Below are 17,485 nucleotides of genomic sequence, written 5' to 3'. Positions count from 1 at the left end.
CAAAACCAGTGCCTTGAAACACGAGCTCCTCTCTCTCTTTTCACGTCCTCTCAGGTTTCAGCAGCAACGACCCTTCTGCAAAAGCATCTTCACAGCTCAGCAGAACCATTCACCACGACCCACATCCCGATTTGCCATCGGCTTCATCAACACAATCTCATGTGCAAGAACAACAAAAAAAAAAAAAAAAAACAGGCAGCAAATCCTTGACTCCGCTCTGAAACTCTGGTTTTAAATTACCAACACAGAGCAGGTCTGGGTTGTTAAGTGACTGGGCTGCTCTCGAGTGGAAGGTGCGATACAACGGTGACATCCGATATAATAGCAAGGCCAGATCAGTGTGCTCTGTGCTTTCCTCATGCACCCGCCTATTTGCCTCTCTTGTCTCTTAAAGTGCAATTATTGACATGTTCGCCTTCTTAACCATCAGTTTTATATGCTTGCCAATGACTCCTGAACATGTGCAAACAATTATTTTTATTTTCTTGCAAAACCAAAATGTTGGATATTCTTTTGGATAAGCAGACTCGGGTAGATTTTCATGAGCCCTGCTACATAATTTATTAGTTTCTAAACTCTGTAAAACTAAAAGCTCCACTAAAGTTCAAATAAGTTTGTGATTTCAAAGTAATTTTGAATGGACTATTCCTGTTTCTGACTAAGGTTAGGCAATTAATTTAAATGGGAATTCTTAATCTGCAGAGGTAGATTCTTGCATTGTTTTGTTAGTTAAATAAAAGGACAATATAATGGGCCAGAAGCCCAGGAGTGCAAAGCATGAAATATTGTGTGGGAAAGGGACAGAGGAAAAAAAGCATCTTCTGTCCCAGATCTGCTGCAGGCTGCAAAATTAAGTACATGATCTGCTCATCCCATGGCTTTGGAGCAGAGTCTAAGGGGCTGTGAAGCAAGGGCTGGCATTGCATGGGGTCACTGCTTGGCACTTCACACACTGTGACAGAGGACCCTTGAGAAATAAGGAAATCGGAAATAAAAAAGTTCAGGCAGACAGAAAGAGGGAGAGAAACTTTCTCATTTGCACAAATAAAATGAAAGCAGTTTTGCAGCTCTCTGCCAGGCAGTGCTGCTGCTGAGCTTAACCATGCTGGCCCGTGCCAGGCTGACAGCACATGGGCCAAAACTGGGACTAAACAGGATGGAAAGGAGTTGGGAGCCAAGCTGTAATCCTGGATCTGGGACTCTCTGCCCAGATCCTCTCCCCTGGAACCCTCTACAAGCTCCTAAGTGAGCATAGGAACTTCTTCTGTGCCAGATCCAGAGCCTGACAGGTAACAAACAAGAAGAAGCACAATTACACCAACTTAATATTTCCAACTCCCTTTGGCGGGGTGGTGGGGCAGATTAGAAGGGGAGCAACCTGTCCTGTTGCCCCCTCTCTCACCTTGCTTTACACACTTCCAAAGTTTAATTTTGGCACTACGATGGCCCCAGCAGGCACCTGAGTGCCATGAGCAGGGGTGGCTGCACACTCACACCCCTGTGGCAGCTTCGCCCCCAGCACAGGTCCCAGAGGTGGTGCCTGCTGACACGGCTGTGCGACGCCTGCCCCATTTCATGGGCTGCCTGCTGCCTCCACGCGGGAAAACCACGTCCTGAGATTCTCCTGTTGAACTCCCGAGAGAAACGAAGCCCAAACGTGGGCTTGAATTTCATACCGAGTCTCTGAGCGTTACTGGGGAAATGATACCTGATACTCTCTATGTATATTAAGAAAAAAGACAGGGTATTACACCAATTTAGTAGAAAGCAATCCTTTTTTTTTTTTGTCTGAAAAAAGACAACAAAGCCATACAGAGTAGAAATTAGTGAAAGCTTATAGCTTCAATAATTTAGAAGTTAAGCCTACTTAAACATAAATGATGATGTTTAATTCCAAGGCTGTTACTGAGCAGAGCCAGGGAGCCTCTCGTATCCTATGCCTGCCTTTGAATGCCGGGCTCAGCAATAACAGACAAAAGCTGTCCACCACCCAGAACAAAGAGCTCCAGGAAATTAAAAAAAAAAAAAAAAAAAAAAAAAAAAAAAAAGAAAAAAAAAAAAGGAAAGAAAAGAAAATACTGTCTCACTGCTGAGCCCACTCCTGCACGCTGACCAGCAGCTCCCAGTGCCTGGCTCACAGTCGCCAGACCAGCATTTTGGGGAGTTTGAAATCCACAGGGCTGGGAGTGGAGCATCGTGTCCCGCACAGCGCCGCACTGCTCCGACACAGCATCCCCGGCGAGGCTGCTCCGGCGCTGATTGACACCGACGCGGGAGGGTTTATTAAACTCAGCAGAGCGCACAAGCACGTTACCTCGCTGTTAACCACGAGAGCACAGAAATCCACCGAAGGGGGGAAAAAACCGTCAGAACCAAAAAACTTTGAAAGTGTAGCCAAACACTCCTCAGCGGGGCCAGCAAAACACACTCCGAAGTCAGGAGCCACTCACCCGCCAAGGCGCAGCATAAGCAAACACACAGAGCAATTTGGACAGCAGCAGGCGATAACCTAGACACAAATTCAAGTTGCTAAAGTTCTGCTTTCAAATATTCACTTATTTTCATTTCCTCTGTCAAAAAAAAAAAAAAAAACAAACCAAAAAAAACCCCCAAAAAACCACGAAAAAAACCAAACCGAACTTTTTAAACCATCTCATTTTACTACTCGGGAATCTTAACATAATAACAAGACCTGCTTCATTACATCCACTTCTATTTTCCGCGAGTTACACTGGCTTCTCCTCCTCGCGCGGTTGCTACGAACCACGTGGCGAGATTTATGATATGACTAACCCACAGCTTTGCTTTCTAAACACCCTAGCAGATAATCTTTGATAAATCTAACACACACTTTTCTCCCTCTGACCATGCTGGGCTGCTTACAGGGCTTTTTTTTTTAATGGTTCATAGAATAAGCACAGAATGGTTTGAGTTGCAAGAGACTTTAAAGACCATCTCGTTCCAACCCCCCCGATATGGGCAGGGACACCTTACACTAGCCTAGGTTGCTCAGTTCCTACTTTTCCTTATCTAGAGGGCTGTTAAAGAGAGACTAGAACAGGATGCACACGGGTATTCTGCTGCAGAACAGCGTCTTTGTCAGATTAGAGCCATGCTTAAGTAGCATCACCAGTAGAAGAAAAACACTGCCATTTATCTGCAGGACATGTGCACAGTAGGTCCAGGGAAAGCTCTCGTTTGATGTTTTGTAGTCCGGCCAGGTGGACTGTGTCACCAATGCGGACAGAGCTGGCGTTACAGGAGAGCACAATCTACTTGTAAGTCTGAAGTCGCCCTCATCCCTGCAACTTGTCTCCCAACATCTCTTCTCTGTCGCTATCCCAGCCTTTGCGGACGAACGCGACGCGCCCGTCGGGCGCTGCCTCCCGCTCCCACCGCGGTGACGATCCCGGCGGCTCTTACGATCCGGGCACGGGTGGATGGCCAGCCACGCCACTGCCCCGGCAGCCACCACCCCCCTCCCCAGCGCCAGCGGTGGGGGCTCGGGCTCCACTAACACCACGGTCCCTCCCTAGAGCCCCCCGCACAAGGGGTTTCCAACTGGAAGCACAGTTTCTGGGGAGCACTTGGGGATCTCTGCGCATGAAGGCGCTGGATGGGCTGGTGCGGGACTCCGCACCCCCAAGGCACGGCCCCTGCTCGCCCTCCCGGAGGAACGCGCCCCGTTCCCGCGGAGGGATGCTGACCCGCGGGGACCCCCACGCCGCACCGGCGGACACAGGCGGAGCCGCTCGGCGCCGTTCAGCCCCCGCGGCGGCCCGGAGCCACGGGAAAGGGCAGAGCGCGGGGCTGCGAGTGACCGCGGACGAGCGAGGGGAAAGGGGACCGGCGGCGGGGATGGCGGGGGACAAGGGGACGAGCGATGCCCTGGCCACCTCGGGGGTGATGAGGGGACGGGAAGTGCTGCAAGGACGGACGGACGGAGCGGCCGCGGGGAGCGGCGCCGTTGCCGGGCGCGGCGGCGGCAGGTCCATGTCCGCGCCCCCGCCCGCTCCCCCAGCCCAGCCCGGCTCTTACCTCCGCGGCAGACAAGCAGCAGCAGCCCCAGCAGGCAGGCGGGCAGCGCGGAGCCCGGCGGAGCCATGGCATCCCGGGCGGGCGGGCTCGCCTCCCTGCGCCCCACGGGGAGGGAGCAGCCCGCCGGCAGAGAGAGAGGGAGGGAGGGGAGGAGGGAGGGCGGCCAGGCGAGAACCACCCCCAGCTGTGGGGAGGGCGGGAGAGGGGGGGGAAAAAAAAGGAAAGGGGGGAAAAAAGGGGAAAAGCGGCTCTCAGCGGTGCTGCCCTCGGCGCGAACACGCCGCCGCGCCGGGCGGGCGGGGGGCGGCGCTGAGGGAGCGGGGCCGGCGGCGGGCGGGGGGCGGGCAGCGCCTTGCGCCATCTTGCGCATTCGCCGGGGCGCCGGCAGCGCCGGCCGGGCTGAGAGGGAGCGGCGGCTCCGTGAGGGGCCGCTCCGCGCCCGGGACCCGCGGGGACTGTGCGGGGAGCCTCATGGGTCTGCCTTCACCGGAGCCCCCTCACGGCACTGCCGTCACAGAGCACGTCTCAAAACCCGCTCACGGGTCGAGCCTCACCGATCTCCCCTCATGTGCCTCGCTCACCCTTCGCGTTTCTCCCTTCACAGGAGCCCTCTCTTCAGAACCCACTCACGGGTCTCCCCTCACCGGTGCCACCTCACGGGGCTGCCCCACACCGAAGCCCTGTCAGCGGTGCCCCCTCAGCGGTCTGCCGTCACTGAGGCAGCCCCACAGGTCTCCCCTCGCCAGAGCTGCTCGGGAGTCTGCCGTCACCGGTCTCCCCTCGTTCGTCTCCCTCAGCAGAGACGCCCTCAAGGGTGTCCCCTCGCTGTCACCGCAGCCGCCTCACAGATCTCCCCTCGCCACTTCCACTTCCCGGGGCTCCCTTCACGGAGCTCCGGGGATTGCGGGGATACAGCAGGGGGCTGCCCCTCACCTGTCTCCCCTCACTGCGGCAGCCTCGCAGGAACGCAGAGGAGCTTGGCTTGTCGCACCTCGGTGCTCCTGATTTTAATGCTGTCCCAGGCGACTTACCCGAGTCAGGAATGCAGCTGTTGGACCAGCCTGCTCACCCTGGAAGATGCCCCAGTGAGGAAGGACCCACTAAGGGATGAGTCTGCTCCTAAATCCTGCCACAGCAGGATAATTTGTCTGCCCTCCTGGCATGAAATAAGGAGAATGTGTTCTTACAAGGCTCTCGCCCCCTGTGCCCATGCAGTATTTTGTGCCAGCTGATCCTACCCTGTCCCTTGGCCCATGTTCTCCACAAACCTAACTCATATCATCACTTCTAGCAGCAAAAGCCAGCTCTGCAAAGACAGCTCAGTGTTTTGTGGTGTTTGCATGGCAAAAAGGAACTAAAATGAAATAAAAGTCAATCCTAACCAATATATTTCTTCAGACTAAAACCAGATTTTGTGGACTGGGTTACTAAACCCTGTAACCATTCCTAGAAATCTGGTGAAAAAACCCTTTGTGAAGAGGAGCAACGTGAGGCTCCCCTGGATGGTGCACCCTGAGCGTGTCGGAGTCGGCTAACGAGGAAAGAAGACGTCACTACATCTGCTCCACATTAAAGCTTCCTTCGTTTAGCAGAGGGTTGAGCTACATGAGGCTCCTTCAGCTAGGGAAGAATTTGCTCTGGCTCCACCAGCCTCTCAGAAACATCTGAATTTCTGTGCTGTCCCTGACCTTTTGGCACCAGCCGTGCTCTTGCTCCGACTCCCTGGCTCCTGCCATGGGGCCCCATCAGCATTTATGCAACGCTTGGAGCCATCATGGACTTGTGGCCACTATTATTGAGGATGGCTTGTGGGAATTAATAATTCCAAGAGAAGTTGAGTACTATGTGCTTTACAGGGCTGCTTTCCCTGCTAACCACAGATTTTGTGTGCTTTTGCTGCCATGTGCCCTGGCGGGACGCAGGGGCTGGGGGAGGTAGATACATGTTTAGGGTATCACCAAGTTCACCCTCACATCTTGCAAATTACACTGGTGACAGCACTGGTGGCACATTCCGAAATCATCCACTGCTGCCAAACAATAGGACTTATATGAAAAAACCTTGAGATCTTCTAGGGAATAGGCAGGTTTGGGGCTTTTGGAGCTACCTAAGAGCAGGAATTCAGAGCACTCATGTTTTTCTACGCTCTGTAAGCATGAGGGCTTAGAAAAGTTGCTTTGTACTGGAGGCAGGAATTTGCTTATCACACTGCGAGCAGAAATCGGAGCCTTTGGAAAAGCAGCAGGGTTACAGGAGTGACGGTGTCCAGCCCAAACTGAGGTTCCAAACCCTTTCCTGCAGAGCAGTCGATGCGTCCACTCCTCCGTCCCCCTTGCAGGTGAGGGGCACAGGATCTGTCTGTCCATCTGCCCCCCCTCTCCACAATGCCCTCTGAGGGCATCACTCACCCCTCACTCCCTGCACAGCAAATCTCCATCAGCTCCAATCGTGCTCCTGATTTACACCAATTAACTGCAAACTGAGGTCCCCAAGACACCATTAGTAGTTTCAGTGGATGAAGTGGGAGATTAACTTGTCTGAATTCACTCCATTTATTATTCTATGTGTAATTGTGGTTACCCTGCCTGCTAACAGCCCGGGAGCTTTTCCCTTATGTACGTACATGCGGGGTTTCAGCATCTGCTTCATGGTCAGTGAGCACTGGGAAGTAGGAGCTAAAATTGTGGCACCCACCTTGAGGCACTGAGCCCAGAGCCATGCCAGCAGTGGTGGGACAACCCCAGGAACTGCTCCTGGAAGCTGTTTTCCCCAGCAGAAACTGTTTTCTCTGTGTCTGTTGAGAATCTGTGAAGCAAACCTGGCCACCTCACTGCATGACAGAGCCCATTGTCTCATGCTGTGCCTTGTTCCAGAGGGCTGAGCTGGGCCATGCACTGCACTGGCAATTGTAACTCCCTGAATTACCTGAGACCACGAGAAACCCAAGCCCGCCGTAGGGTATTTCCAGCTGCATCCTTACACAGTGCGTCAGGGTGACAAAGGCTGGGAAGAGAAACGCAACCTGATGCTTTGCTCTTCACTTCTCTCCTGTAACTGCCGTGTCCGTCCATCTCTGTCATCCACTCCATCCCACCGTGCCTCCTCTCAGCAGCCTCCAATCAGCATCCTACGCTGTCAACTGGGAGCTGGAAGAGGGATTTGCAGTCACCCATCACCCCCTCCAAGGTCCTTCCTTGCTCGTTTGTGGGGTTACCTATCATTAGGAGACAGACTCATCAGAGTTACACAGTCTGACAGAGTTCCCTTTAACCACTATCAGAGAACACTGTGCTAAGTGCAGATTTATTACCTCCGTAATGCAGATAAAATGAGATTTTATGGCTCTGTAGTCGTAGCAGCATAAAGTAATAATGGAAACTATGTACTGAAGTAGGGAATGCATCCCAGGAAGAAGGGAGATGCACGGGAGGGTAATAGTGTGTCCTTGGGCACTGGCAGGTATCCTTTCACCAATCCTGCCAGACACAAGCCACCAAGTGCTCAGCCCAGTGTGCCATCCAAGAGAACTCTCACCACTCATCTGCTAGACACCTCTGCTTATTTCTACCATTAAAATTCCCCAGCAAGATGAAGCATGAAACTGGACAAATATTTTCTCCTACAGGAATCAGTTCAAAATTGAGAAAGAAGCAAGATTCCAGAAATGCCCAATGAATCCAAACTCTGCTCACGTCTGAAATTCCAGAAGAATCCCTAAGGAACCAGGTACCCACTATCATCTCACAATCCCAACCTTCACGGTGATGAGCTCTGGTACAGAAGTGGTGTGAGCGTGAAACCTGCATTCTGCTCCCACCACTGCTTCTGCCAGCAAGGTACAGCCTCACACAGCTGGAACAGACTTAACTATGAGACAAATTCCACTCTTTTAAAAAAAACCATTTTATTAATAACCCATTAGTTAAGGAATATAAGGACAATGTCTTACACTTTAACACTAAAGAGTATTTGGGGAGTAAGAACAGTCTCTGAAGAAAGAAAGTTATAATAAAGTACAGTATGGAACCAAACACAGACACAACCTTCAAACAAGATCAAGTTCTGGTTACACATCTTTATGCACTGTGCAGAAAATGAAATTTAACTTGAAAATACAAGCAAGGGAATACAGTAACAGAAGTAGATGGTAGATTTCTGCTGGTTAAACCCTTCTTTCCTAACAAAAGTATTGATTAGAAAAGACATAATGATTCCTTCAAAACACCTATTACTAATGAGATCAAAACCATATACAGTGTTCTAGTAAAATGGTTTTTTTACACAGCAATATTTCAAGGGCTGATTGTTAGCTAGTAATGTAAAAAAATTCACAAACTCTAAATTAAAGTTACCTCATTTGAACTATTTAAACCAGAACTTTGCTGCCTGTTAAGTAAGAAATCAAGTCAACAAAAAAGCTGATAGAGGTTTTTATCTGAGTTGCATGTTTCATGTAACAAGAAATGAAAAGAAATAAAAGGATGAGAACTGGGACTCTCACAGCAGCATGGGGAATATACAGTTGTGTAGCCAAACAGTAACATTAATACTAGAAAATTATGCCAGTGAGACAAACCTGACATTTTAACAATGTAAAACAATATACACCAGCAAAAAAAGTTGAACAGCAAAAATCTTTAGTGTTACTGAAAGGAAGAAAATGGAGAAAGGAGCCTGGTGTGTAGGAACAGATTATTAAGAATGATGGGTAATTAAAGGTATCAACAGTTTGTGTGCCTGTGAGAAATCTGCAAGAAAGCTCCTTATTTCATGATAAAAAAATATATGCACTGGTTGTTTCAGCTTTACACATCAAATGTGTATTATGTGTCTTGGATTCAGTTCCAGCTGAGACTGAAAGGTGCCTCGCACATTCAGGGCAGGGGGGAGCTGGAGCACAGCCGAGTTGGACAAGGACACCCAGCACTCTGCGTGGATGTGTGTTCATCCAGGGACAGCTGCGGTGCTGCTGGTCAGTGGGGACCTCCTGGCTCCAAGGGAACTGTCTGCCTTTCTGCAACTCAGGTCTGGCCTACCAGCCCATGGCCACCACGGTTCCTGGACAGCCAAACACTGCCAGCTTCATACCCTAGTACAGTTTGGTGAAGTGTAATGAGATCAGAACAAGCCTCAGCATAAGGTGACAGGAGTGTTTTGGGGATGCGTAAACAAAATTGTTTGTGGCCTGCTGCATCTCCCCAAAGCTCTCTGAGCCTGGAACTATTGTGGTGGTTTGGTGGTCGGCCCAAAGTGAACCAGGGGAATGGTGCCCCACTGTTCCTGCTTGTGTGGGCTGCAGTGACAGCCTTCAGGCAGCTCAGGGCCGTAGGACTGCTGAAGGCTGTACAGGCAAAGCAGGGGGTGCATGTACAAGGGAGCGCCCCCAAAACTGTGGCACACTCCTGCATCAGCCTCTGTCCCCTTCTATCCCCCTGGATGGAAAGTGGCAATGGCAATGTGGCTTGTGCAGGGCCTGTTCTGTCACTGAGGAAGGGCAAGGACTCTTAATGGAACTGGGGTCTGAGGGCCACCTGCACAATGTCCCCCCACGCTCCGCAGAGAGCGCCTGGCCTTGCCCAGCTGGAGGGTTTGTACCTCTGCGACTGCATCCGCTCCCAGAGAACTGTGAATTGCCCTTATTGCCTGCAATAACACTTCACTGCTTATCTGTAACCCTGCTAAGTCAAGAGTTTCAAAGTCTTGTGCCAGTGGGTTCTGGAGGTTATTTACACACTTCCTCTGCCCAGCTATGTTTCCTTGCCTTTTCCTCGCTCCAGCAGCACACACACAAACTCCTGCCCTCGCCTGCTCACTGGCACTGATTTCCAGTCTCTGTGCCACAGCATTCCAGAGTCATGGCTAGTCAGAGCATGGAACAGCATTTCTGAGACTCCTCAAGACACCACGCTGGAGAAACAGAGCAATCACAATGACTGGAAATACACTGGTTACCAGAACAGTGTGTCATACTTAGAGGAGATGCTGCCAGCTGGGGAGAAGTGGAAGCTCCAATATCCTTCCCATCAGAGTACATGGAGGCTTGGAGGTTCTCATTTGCTGAAAAGCTGGAGGTAAAAGGGTTGCAGGGTGCTGGTGAAGTGAAGTTTGCCATGCTGCAAGCAGTGGTACCTCCACCCAGTCGTCACCAGGAAAAACAAAATCTAAAGTCTTTTACAGGATCTCAAGTTGGCACACAGTTTCCCCATATACCCTGGGGAGAATTTCAGTAAGAAAAGAGGAAGGTGGGTATCTTTTCCTTCACTTTTTAAACAAATGGTGAGACGTCTGAATCCTCCAGGAAGGCAGAACATTCATCAAACACCATGAACAGAATTACTGATCGTTGTTAACTCCAAGCAGCTGGTCCAATCTTGTAGCATTTGCAGTCAAACCCTGCAAGCCTGGAGCAGGACAGAGACCAGCTAAAAAAAAGTAGAGAAAAGTCCACCCTCAGCAGGGCCAAGCTGAGAGACATGTCAGCAGTAAGCATACAGCATCAGCAGGAAGAGTCACCGGATGATTTTCAAGCCAGACTGACTGGTATGAGACCAAAGATTTAATTTTAAGGCTCTGGTGTCGCTCTGCTTTTCAAAAAAAAAAAAACCCACCCAAAAGCACTTTGGCCAGGACTATCAGAAGTGACTGGAAATTTTCACTTGTTCATCCAAGGCTTTCAGCAAGTCCACTGCTTACAGAAGGCTGAGTGCTGCTCTCTGTAAATCAAAACCATCTGAGATGTCTCCACACAGGCACCCAATAAAAAAGAAATACATGCCCCAGTATCACAAGTTACTTTTGCAATTGCTGGTTCTTCTTTCTGTTTGTTAGTATAAGCTTGTTGAGGAAAGATGGATTGACATCCTGCCAGCTAAAGCAGTCTCCTTTGGCAGCTGCTGCAAAACACAGTCCTACAGAGAAACACAACCCAACTCTCTGGCTGTAGGGAAGGTGTCAAGAAACAAAGCGAGACAGACATCAGATCTGCAGCACTATGTGTTAAAGAAGAGTCAACAACCAGTGCAAACATATTCTTTAGAAAAAGGCAGTATAAGAATAAGTTAAAACCTATAATGGACTATAACAAATGAGTAGATCTACTGCTTTTTTTTTTTTTCTCCAACAGACATGAGGTAGCTGTGTTGTTAGGAAGGAAAAATAAAGAAAGAGAGAAGTAGTAAAAATGCTACTCTATACCACACACTATTCCACTTTATAAAATTAAATAATATAAAGATGTTCCAAGGAAATAAAAATACATGTTGTACATTAAAAGGACAGATGTGTACCTAAAATATTAGGTACAAGAACCTACATAAAACAAAGCCCAGGCTGGTGAAAAGACCCAGACGCTGCAGAAGGTTCTATATAGTACAAGTTGTTAGAGGCACTCGTAGAGTGTGTAATAAAAGGCCACTACATCAGCCTGCCAGCAGTAGTTACTGCAGTAGCGCACACAGAGAGCCTGGAAATCCTTCCAGCCACGGGAGGGCAGAAAAGGCTGGTGCTTACAGCTCACTGCCTTTGATTCTGGGCCTTCCACCCGCTCCTGGGACTCCTGTGCCAGAATTCATCCCAACGCTGCCAGGCAGTCCGTAGTGCCCGGGCACTCCTCAGGGAAGAGGCAGTTGAGAAGGATCCCTCGGTGCCCTCTGCCACCTCCCAGTGTTAAAGGATGTCCTGCCAGTCGCCTCGAGGGCCGTGGTGAAGTGACAGCCCCAGCCTAGCGCAGAAGGCTCTGTTCCATCGTGGCTCCGCGGCAGACTTCGGCACATGGCTCAGTCCTGCTCCCACCAACACCAGTTCCTCATCGGCTTCAGCGGGAGGAAGATGGGCCCTTTCCAACCCACCTGGCTTCCCGAAGGCCTCTGTAGAGCTGACGGGTCCAAGCCCTGCTCTGGTGAGATGCTGCACCTGCCCAGCTCCTGCTGGGCTCAGCCAGCTGAGGGCAGGCAGCACCTCATAGGGACAGGCTCTCCTCGTGCTTCAGCTCTGCTGTGATCAAAATCAGATCAGTTCATTCTTTGTGATTGTGGACATGTGCCACGTTCTCAGATGCTGAGGATGGACTGGTTAAACCAGAGTTACTACAGAGCAGGGGCTCCTCAGGTGCTGTGGAAAGCAACTGGCACTTGACTGGCTGCACATCACCCCTGCCTTCCTGGATGGAATCCGAATCTCCGCTCTCCTCCGAATCCAGACTTTCTCCATGCCTGTGGAAGCCATTGGTGAGCCCATGGATGCAAACAGCCTCTAGTTTGTCAGTCTTTGTGTCGGTACAGAGCAGCTCAGCCTGGGCCTGAGCCTCCAGATTGTCCACGCAGTCCACCGACACTTGGCCCGTGTCCTGCTGGGAACTGGGAAGAGCCAGCTCTGCTGAGGGGAGCTCTTCCAGCTCCCGGTCCTCAATTTCTGTCTCTTCGCTCTCCAGGGTGTGCAGCTGGGAGTCGTAATCTCTGTCAGAGGCTGAAAAGTCAGAATGGACGATGACTTCTGCTTCTACTTGGTGGAGGCTGGCTGGCAGGTGGCTTTTCTTTGCTTCATTCTGTTATCAAACAGGGGAGAAATTAAAAAGAAAAAAAAAGGTAAAGTGAAATTCAGATAACTGAGGCTGTGACCAAACCAAGCAATAACATTTATTTATTTTTAATCCCATTGAGTGCAATGGGATGTACATATGCCTCTATTAAGCATTATCTCGATATGTTTCTCAGGGCTTAGGTCTTAAGAAGCAACTCAAATCACCTCAGGATTATTATTTCTATTTTACGTTTGAGAAAGCGAGTCCCAGGGGAGCGAAGTGACTTGCTCACAGTTTCTTGGCAGGCTGGAGCAACCATTCCTCCAAGCCTCTGTCAAAGACCACAATTTTCAAATCTCACCAGTGTGCTTCCATGTTAAGGGCCAGATTGTTAGAGGCTGAGTGGGCAGCACTGTAGGAAACTGGCTTCTGAGATGGATAAAGGGGCTCCCTTCACTTTCCTCATTTAATTTTGGCTACATATCACAAAGTGTGTGTTTGTTAAAGCCCTGGTCACAACCTGCAAAAGTCTGTGTAAATTCAAGCACTTTAATTCAGAAAGAAAACAGTAAGTTCTGCTCCGCAGTGCTTAAGTGGAGTTCAGGCTACAGATCTCCACAAATCTGGCTGACAAGCAGGTAATTTTGCGAGATTATCACTCAATAATTTACCAGACAAATTATTGTAGAAGCTCACAAAGAGATCTCTAGGCAATCAACACTCAGATTCTGGGCTGAGTGTGATGTAGCAGCAAGAAGACAATTCAGAGTATGGAAGTGATATCCCACGTGTAATTTGCGCTTTCTGTTGAAGCCAACTTTGAGCATCATTTACATATTTTAACACTTTTCTCTTTTGTTGACAAACTCTGATGGGTAAGCTGTGCTGTAAATGCTGCCCTGTAATTGGGCTGTAAAACATTGTCTTAACTCTATCCACAATGTTAATTACATCCTGTGTATAATGGATTTTCACACCACTAGGAAGGAAACATAGGTAGGTTACTTAGAAGTATTTTCTGGGGAAGGGGAATGAACTTTTTCAAAGAATAACCAAAGAAATCTGGTACAGTCAGTCTGAGCAGGTGTCAGCTTGCTTTGCTAAGGCAGTTACACAGATGTACACTCTCCTAAACACAGGAGTGCATATTTATTCCAGTGATGCAATATCAGAAATAGGATTTCCTCCCAGAACACGAGTGCAGTGAGAATTGCTCTGCCCTATCTGGAGAAGGGAGTATAAATCAATCTTTGACCCCTTTTACAGCCAAAAATACAATCCCTCTGTCAGGCAAGCACGCTGTAGATCTTAATGACTGTGCTGAGCACTGCAGCTCCTAACTCACTCGGGCTGATTGCTGCACAGCCACAGCAAAGACCCCAAGCAGACTGCTGGTGCCTGGCACCAGGTCCTCAGGAACCAGAACTGCCACAACCCTGCTGACAACCAAGCTTCTGACCCACCTGGCCATCACCAGACCAACAAGCCCACAGAAAGGGGCTGCAAAAAGGAGAAAGGAAGATGGAGAACATAAATGGAAAACCCACATCAGAACGCACAAGTCAACAAAGCAGCAGATACCCACCATCACAGCATCATAAACCAGGGCTTGTAAGAGAAGCTTCTGCCCCGCACTGGAGGGGAGCTTCAGTGACCCATTGACAGCAGAGAGAGGCTCTTTGGTGATGGTGTCCCCATATCTGGTGATGCTGTTTGTCCAGGCCTGGTTGGTTGATTTATTCCATGAAGACTGCAGGAGAAAAGATGCAGTTATCACATACATGGATTCTTATCCTCATACACATGAAATGAGAAGCAGATTGAAAAAGGAAATTGCAGGTTGTGAAAATATCATAATGTGGAGGACACTTCTGATAGCATCAAAATAAAAATGCTCTGCAATGGACTCACACGGTCCCTGCCTTAGAACTGGCTTTATTGCTGTTTCATGGGCTGATGCAGAGCACAGGGATAAAAGATGCCAGATGGTTCACAACTGGTTGCGTAAGGGGCTTTCCACTGATTCTGAAATTGTGAGGCCAGTGGGTAAATCATGGCACAGACATCATTTAGAGGTCCACTAAAATCAACTCCCTGCAAAGCTGCAACAGCCCAGAGCAGAACAAGCCTACTGAAAAATACCACAGAGCTGGGAAGGGACAGGGAAATCTGGAGCTGAGTGACCACAGTCTCTGCTTTGGCAGAAGCCACGCTCCACAGCACGGAGAAGGACCCTCACCCTTGGGCAGTGCCCCGTGTGCTCCAGTGAGAGCTGGACATTCTGCTAAACCGCTCGCTCTGCAGCACAGACAAGAGCTCCTGCTCCAAGCCAGGACTTGGGAAAACACTCTGCCATTCCTCATCAACACAGAGGCACAAAATTGGGGGCTTTAATTTTTTAATTTTTTTTTTTTTACAACAGACCACCAAGCAATTCTTTGCTCAGCTTTAAATCCCCTGGGCAACCAGTGTTACCTTGTTTGTAGATCTAATTAAATTATATGGGCTGAATGCAATTTGTTCTGGGTTCTTTCAGCTTCCCCTTGCAATAAACTGTTGAATGCACACCTCTGTGTATGGGAAATGTGTGTCTTTAAGAGCTGAAGTTATTTAACAGCTCAGACTATTAGTTCACAGGCAGAAAAGTATTTTCTTTCCAGGTTTTGATTTTTATTGGGCTGTCCTGCATGTACCTGAGCTGAGTACTTGCTAGTACCCACATACACATACATGTAAACACACAACTCATATTTAAGGACCACACAGGCCCATTATCTCTGGCCTTGTTCCACAGATGCTACATTATTGTGTGGGTACAAGAGAGGCTGATGCAGAGAAGAGGAGGAGAAAATCCTGACCTGACAACAGCGACTTCACACACGCACACAGAATACTGGTGATGTGAGCATGATGGCTGTGTAGGGTGAAGATGCCCTGCACATCTATTCAAACCCACTGACCCTTTATTGCTCACTGCCAGCAGAAGCCGAGGTTCCTGCTCTGCATATGTGGCTGCTCCTTAGGCCAAATCTATTCCAACCACCGCCAACGTAGCGCGAGTCCAGCTGAGACAGCGAGGAGATTTCTGACATCAGCCTGACCTTGGGTGAGTCATTTGACCTCCTTGTGCCTCAGCCCATCTGGCTGAAAATTAGGTAGAAATACACCACCAGATGTTGTATGTGAGCCAGGCATTCCTAAGTCAGCTATTTAGCAAGAAGCAAATGCTACCTCATGCTGCCAGGGCTGGCAGAAGGACACTGAAGCGCTCGTGTATGTGCTGAAGGGCAGCCAGAGCTGCTCCCAAGCTCTGTCCACCTTCACTCAGGCACCCAAATGGCTCAACACCTTGTGGGAGGCAGAGCCATGCTACATCCCAGCACCACCCCCAAGTCACAAGAGCTTTGCTGCTGCCTCGGGAGCAAATTTTTAGCAAACAAATAGTGAAAGGCCTCATTGATATGCCAACACCCTGCAGAACAGTGATGTCCAAGCTCAGCACTGTGGCTATCAAACATTTGCTAATTTAGATGTGGATGCTTGAGGCAGTGTCTTTTCCATTTCTCTCTCTGCAATCCTCAACAATATATTCTGAGCCAAAAGCCTTCCCTAATTGCTCTGTTTCTAAGTGGACAATCATTAAACTACGCTTTAATAGCGAGAAATCAACCAAGCGATCACAGAGAGCTCACAATAAGGAATATCTCCACATGCGAGTGCTCAAGGAGCGTGTTCAATTTGCTTCTGCTGCCATCTGAAAGGCTTTCTGCAGCTACATCCCTGACTGATGGCTTCTGTGCCTCTTCCAAGGAACATACGTTACTGAGCAAATAGTGCCTGGAAATTTCAGCGCTGAACCTACACAAATCTGCACACATGCACCAAATGTGTGTCCTGTTAGAGATGCCTGCATGCATATTTGCCATCAGAGAGATCTGAGCATCATACGCAGACACACACACAGAGCAAACTCGAAAACCTTCTTGCAGGCATCTTGTGAATACCAAGAAACGTGGAAAGAAACAGGCAGCTCTACTGCAATCCCCCATGGACCATCTGTTAGCGGAAATGTCAATCTGCCACGTTTACATAGGTTTTGATGACTCTGGGAACAGCCTGTTCAGCTCTGGCTGAAATTGGCTGCAATGAAGAACAAACTTGTTTTGTACCAGTTTGCAACTTTCAACAAACAGAAAAAACCATCAGCCACACAACATGGCCTGTGTCCCACATGTTGTTCGAGCACATTATGTTTGAGAGGGGGGGAAAAAAAAAAAGCAAAAGACAAATCCCTCTTGGGGCTTAGCCTCTAAGGTTGGGCAGCAGCAATTAACTCTAGGTCTGTTTTCATCACAGACCTGAAGAAATCTTGTGTGCCTGAAAGCTTCACTGCTTTTCTAAGCAGCATTTTTTGGTGTAATAAATGATACTATTTATTTTTACTCAAGGGGAGCTAGTGGGTGGCTCAAGGAAGGAAATATTGTCTTGGTTTTTACAACACAGTAATGAAGGCAAGGAGCAAGGAGTGTCAGTCTAATACTAATATAAAGAGGGAAGAATCTCTTTGTCAGTTCACTGCAAACACAAGAATGAAAACTAATAAATACATCTTCCAATAAAAGACATTTCCATTAGAGCTAAATCCTTATCAAAGCAAACAAGCCTTTTCATTTTAGCCTTTTTATAGAAACTCCAACTGGTAAAAACGTGCCTGGATCGTGTTACCTTCTCAGTGACAAGTCGTGATTTCATGCAAATATATGAGCTGAGAATGAACACATAGCAAAAGTTCAACTTGAAACCTGCCCTGTTTTTTCAGGATGGTTATTTAAAGTAGCTTGAAGTCCTGTGCAAAACAAGGCTGGGGATGTTTCCATGTGCCCAGCTTTTGAGAGTGGTGCAGCAGAGAGAAAGGATTCATTGCTGAAC

At 48.9% G+C, this 17,485-nt stretch overlaps 2 protein-coding genes across 8 annotated transcripts in view; both read right to left on the bottom strand.

Annotated features, from left to right (window-relative positions):
• Positions 1–7,569, bottom strand: part of IGDCC3 (immunoglobulin superfamily DCC subclass member 3) — a 99,713-nt gene extending 92,144 nt beyond the window's left edge. Inside the window, exons 1-2 of one of the 3 annotated variants that reach the window (XM_068203563.1) lie at positions 7,061–7,569; positions 6,733–6,963 (exon numbers count right to left, since the gene is read on the bottom strand). In XM_068203563.1, the coding sequence (XP_068059664.1) occupies positions 6,733–6,757 (25 nt within the window). In that variant the 5' untranslated portion in view covers positions 6,758–6,963; positions 7,061–7,569. Of the gene's footprint in view, positions 1–4,038; positions 4,282–6,732 lie in introns of those variants that run through there. The other 2 variants (XM_068203562.1, XM_068203561.1) reach the window with 2 other exon arrangements.
• A 363-nt stretch (positions 7,570–7,932) lies between these two features.
• The window catches only part of IGDCC4 (immunoglobulin superfamily DCC subclass member 4), an 88,463-nt gene continuing 78,910 nt past the window's right edge, over positions 7,933–17,485 (bottom strand). For 4 of the 5 annotated variants that reach the window (XM_068203542.1, XM_068203543.1, XM_068203544.1 and 1 more), the window contains exons 19-20: positions 14,142–14,306; positions 7,933–12,580 (exon numbers count right to left, since the gene is read on the bottom strand). In XM_068203542.1, the coding sequence (XP_068059643.1) occupies positions 12,053–12,580; positions 14,142–14,306 (693 nt within the window). In that variant the 3' untranslated portion in view covers positions 7,933–12,052. Of the gene's footprint in view, positions 12,581–14,141; positions 14,307–15,516; positions 15,701–17,485 lie in introns of those variants that run through there. The other variant, XR_011003604.1, reaches the window with a different exon arrangement.

This window comes from Anomalospiza imberbis, chromosome 13 (genome assembly GCF_031753505.1).
Source record: "Anomalospiza imberbis isolate Cuckoo-Finch-1a 21T00152 chromosome 13, ASM3175350v1, whole genome shotgun sequence".
NCBI lineage: Eukaryota > Metazoa > Chordata > Aves > Passeriformes > Viduidae > Anomalospiza > Anomalospiza imberbis.
The sequence above is the reverse complement of the archived record's forward strand: the minus strand, read 5'-3'. Positions and strand labels throughout refer to the sequence as shown.